This window comes from Colobus angolensis, unplaced genomic scaffold (assembly GCF_000951035.1).
Source record: "Colobus angolensis palliatus isolate OR3802 unplaced genomic scaffold, Cang.pa_1.0 Scaffold123, whole genome shotgun sequence".
Classification (NCBI taxonomy): domain Eukaryota; kingdom Metazoa; phylum Chordata; class Mammalia; order Primates; family Cercopithecidae; genus Colobus; species Colobus angolensis.
The window spans coordinates 64809-68718 of record NW_012113475.1 but is presented as its reverse complement, the minus strand read 5'-3'; the positions used below and the strand labels follow the sequence as shown (position 1 = coordinate 68718).

Sequence of the window (3910 nt, the reverse complement as noted above, 5' to 3'; positions counted from 1 at the left end):
CACCAAGCTAAAGGGAAAAGTCAAGCTGGCAACTGCTTAGTGCAAACCTGCCTCCCATTCTATTCAAAGTCACCCTTCTGTTCACTGAGATAGATGCATATCTGATGCCTTTTTTGGAGAGGCTAATCAGAAACTCAAAAGCATGCAACCATTTTTCTTCTATCTACCTAAGACCTGGAAGGCCCTTCCCTGCTTTGAGTTGTCCTGCTTTCCAGACCAAACCAATGTTCATCTTATATATGTGGATTGATGTGTCGTGTCTCCTGAAAATGTATAAAACCAAACTGTGCTCCAACCACCTTGGGCACATGTCATCGGGACCTTCTGAGGTTGTGTCACGGGCATGTGTCCTCAACCTTGGCAAAATAAACTTTCTAAATTAACTAAGACGTGTCTTAGATATTTGGGGTTCATGCTGCCATGTGAGGACACTGAAAATATGGTCATCTATGAACGAAGAAGTGGGCCCCCACCAGACACCAAACCTGATGGTGCCTTGATCTTGGACTTCCCAGCCTCCAGAACTGTGAGAAATAAATGTCTGTTGTTTAAGTTACAGCATCCTGAGCACTAAGAGATTCTGTTAATTATTAGTTTTCAGTGACCCCTTCCACCAATTCAAACCTGAGTCAGTAGAGGAAAAGAAAGTTTTCTTCCCAATACAACCCAGAATCACACAATATTAAACTGGAATAGATTTTAAAGATGAATTCAACAGGTAAAGAAAATGTGATCAAGAAGGGATGAAGCAGTATTTGAGATTCATCTCGAATAGATGTGAGTTTCATCTCAGAATAGAGGAGCAGCTTTTTAGTTTATCAGTCCAGGATAAAGTTATCCTGCTTCCCAAACCAATACTCTTTTCCTGTATCATGCTAGAGATTATCCACCTCTCAAGCATTGCTCTGATTATATTGAAAATAAAAATATTGCATCTATTGTACATTTAAGGACTCAATAAGAAAATAAATGTCAGCACCTAATAAAGTACCTGGAATACAATAATTTCATAATGAACACCAGCCCCCTCTTCCAGCCCCAATCATAAACCCACCTTTGCAAAAGTATGACAGTAAGAGAAATCTGACATGGTTGACTCTATCTTGCTTTCAGCCTCACAGGTTGGCTGTCTTTTCTCATTCTTGGGCATGAGCCAAGCTAACTTTGGGAGAAATTTAGTTTATAGTTTAAATGATAATAGTCTGTCCCAAAAACTGAATTGTTTTTGTAAAACTAACGAAAGTCTGCCAAGTTAGGAGGATGAGAGGGGCTTGAATTCTAAATAATTATCAGCCATTAATCTAGAGGTCATAAGATTTGCAACTTCCTCAATTACTCTTGCAAATAACATCATTATTGTAGAACCTAAGATTGGCCTTTTGAGATGTCTTTTCAGGTTTTTGCATTTCTGACAACTGGATGGTCCCACCTGAACCCACCAGCCAGTCCTGTGGCCCCCACCCAGGAACTGACTCAGCACAAGAGGACAGTTTCTATTCCCTATGATTTCATCTCTTACTCAGTCAGTCAGCATGCCCCCTACCCTAGCCCCCTGCCCACCAAACTATCTTTGAAAAGCCCCTAAGCTGTAAGTCTGAGCCTTCAGGGAGATTGATTTGAGTAATAATTCTATCTCCTACATGGCATGGCCAGCCTCATGTCAATTAAACTCTTTCTTTACTACAATGTCATAGTCTCATTGAGTCGATTTTTGTTTCTGCAGTGGGCAGGAAGAACCCTTCGGGCAATTACAGTCATAGTCCCCTCTCATCCAGCTTCCAATAAAGATAAACTGCAATCATATTTGTTCTATATCTAAAGTAAGTATTGGCTATTACCATGGAAGAAATCCATTCCTTTTCTGTTAACTTCTTGAAGGTATCTCTTGCCATTTCTAAGTCCACATCAATGGAAGTTGTTTCTCCAGTTCCTCTTTGGATACAAGAAATGCAAGAAACCACATAAACATAGGGAAAGGGATATTTCTAAAGTTCATATGTCATTTATTGTTTTATTTTATTACATATAAGATGCAAACCTTTTCTCAAAGCTTGCCTTTCAAACTAATCAACTTACTTGACTTAAAAAATGTGAGTTTATGTTCTCCTTGTTAAAAGACAGTAGATAACAACTTAGTATCTCTATAGTGGCTACATCAAGTTTGGGCTGCCATATTAATAAAATTTTATGTGCTGAATCTGACAACGGAAACCATCTGCCCCCACACTCAGTTTGCACACTAAGAACTAGAACTACCTGCCCCCCACACTCCTTACCATTCATAGTTACAGAACTTTGCAATTCCACTGTTTTTATTAGCATGACTTTACTATTCCAGAAAACTTTTGCCCAGACAAATGGCAATTGTTCATCATGGGAACTTCTTGAAAGACCCATTTAACTCTTCAATGGAGAGCATCCACAGTTTGTGCCCAAAGATTCTTTGAATCCCTTATCTCAAAATCCTTACCTTGTTGTTTCCACCCATCCTGGGTTGTTGTTCATTTTCCCAGTCCAAATCAAACCTCTAGCCTTCCCTCTCACATTGAAAGACCTCCTTAAACCAGACTCCCAATTCTCAATAAATTCTGACCTGGTCTTTTCTCTCGGAAACACTACTGAAGTTCTGTCCAGGTGTGCTGTTCTCTCTGGCCTGTCTTATCAACAAGTTGTTTTAGTGATATTTGAGAGGCCAGCATTCAATAAGTCTAATAATTTTTAAATAATGGATTATCAAATATTGTATGCCAGCTGCAGTGGGTCATGCCTGTAATTCCAACACTTTGGGAGGCCAAAGTGGGAGGATTACTTGAAGCCAGGAGTTCAAGAGACCAGCCTGGGCAACATAGAAGAGACCTTGTCTCTACAAAAAAATTAAAAAATAAAAATTAGCCAGGCATGGTGGTGCACACCTGTAGTCTCAGCTACTCCGGAGGCTGAGGTGGGAGGATAGCTCAAGCCCAGGAGTTCAAGGCTACAGTGAGCTATGATCAAACTACTGCATTACAGCATGGGCAACAGTGCAAGACCCCATCTCTAAACATTAAGCAAAACAAAACAAAACAAAACAGACAAAAACGCCAGGCATAGTGGCTCAGGCCTGTAATCTCAGTACTTTGGGAGGCTGAGGTGGGTGGATCACTTGAGGTCAGTAGTTCGAGATCAGCCTGGCCCAATGTGGTAAAACCCCATCTCTACAAAAACTACAAAAAAATTAGCTGGGCATGGTGGCACATGCCTGTAATCCCAGCAACTCAGGAGGCTGAGGCGGAAGAATCATATGAACCCAGGAGGCGGAGGCTGCAGTGAGCAGAAATTACGCCACTGCACTCAAGACTGGGTGACAGAGTGAGACTCTGTCTCAAAAATATAAATAAAAATAATAAAAATTTTAAAAAGAGGCTGGGCGCGGTGGCTCATGCCAGTAATCCCAGCACTTTGGGAGGCCGAGGTGGGTAGATCACTTGAGGTCACGAGTTTGAGAGCAACCTAGTCAACATGGTGAAACCCCATCTCTACCAAAAAATACAAAAAATTAGCTGGGTGTGGTGGCGCACACCTGTAATCCCAGCTATTTGGGAGGCTGAGGCAGGAGAATAGCTTGAACTCAGGAGGTGGAGGTTGCAGTGAGCTGAGCACTCTGGCCTGGACGATAGAGTGAGACTTCGTCTCTAAATAAATAAATAAATAATAAAAAAGAAAGAAATATTTTCTCCTTGCTAGATTAACTGATTGATAGTAATATTAGGGCTAAAATATTTACTCAAGTACTAAAACAAAGCATTATAAATTTCCCCCTTAAAATATATTCTCTATGGCCAGGCGCGGTGGCTCAAGCCTGTAATCCCAGCACTTTGGGAGGCCGAGACGGGTGGATCACGAGGTCAGCAGATCGAGACCATCCTGGCTA

At 41.2% G+C, this 3910-nt stretch overlaps 1 protein-coding gene across 1 annotated transcript in view; it reads right to left on the bottom strand.

The window, feature by feature from the left end:
- HERC6 (HECT and RLD domain containing E3 ubiquitin protein ligase family member 6) overlaps positions 1–3910 on the bottom strand; it is a gene marked incomplete at its 5' end in the record, with an annotated part of 84727 nt that overhangs the window by 45566 nt on the left and 35251 nt on the right. Inside the window, one exon of the mRNA XM_011933031.1 lies at positions 1839–1932. Within this exon, the coding sequence (XP_011788421.1) occupies positions 1839–1932 (94 nt within the window). The remainder of the gene's footprint in view (positions 1–1838; positions 1933–3910) is intronic.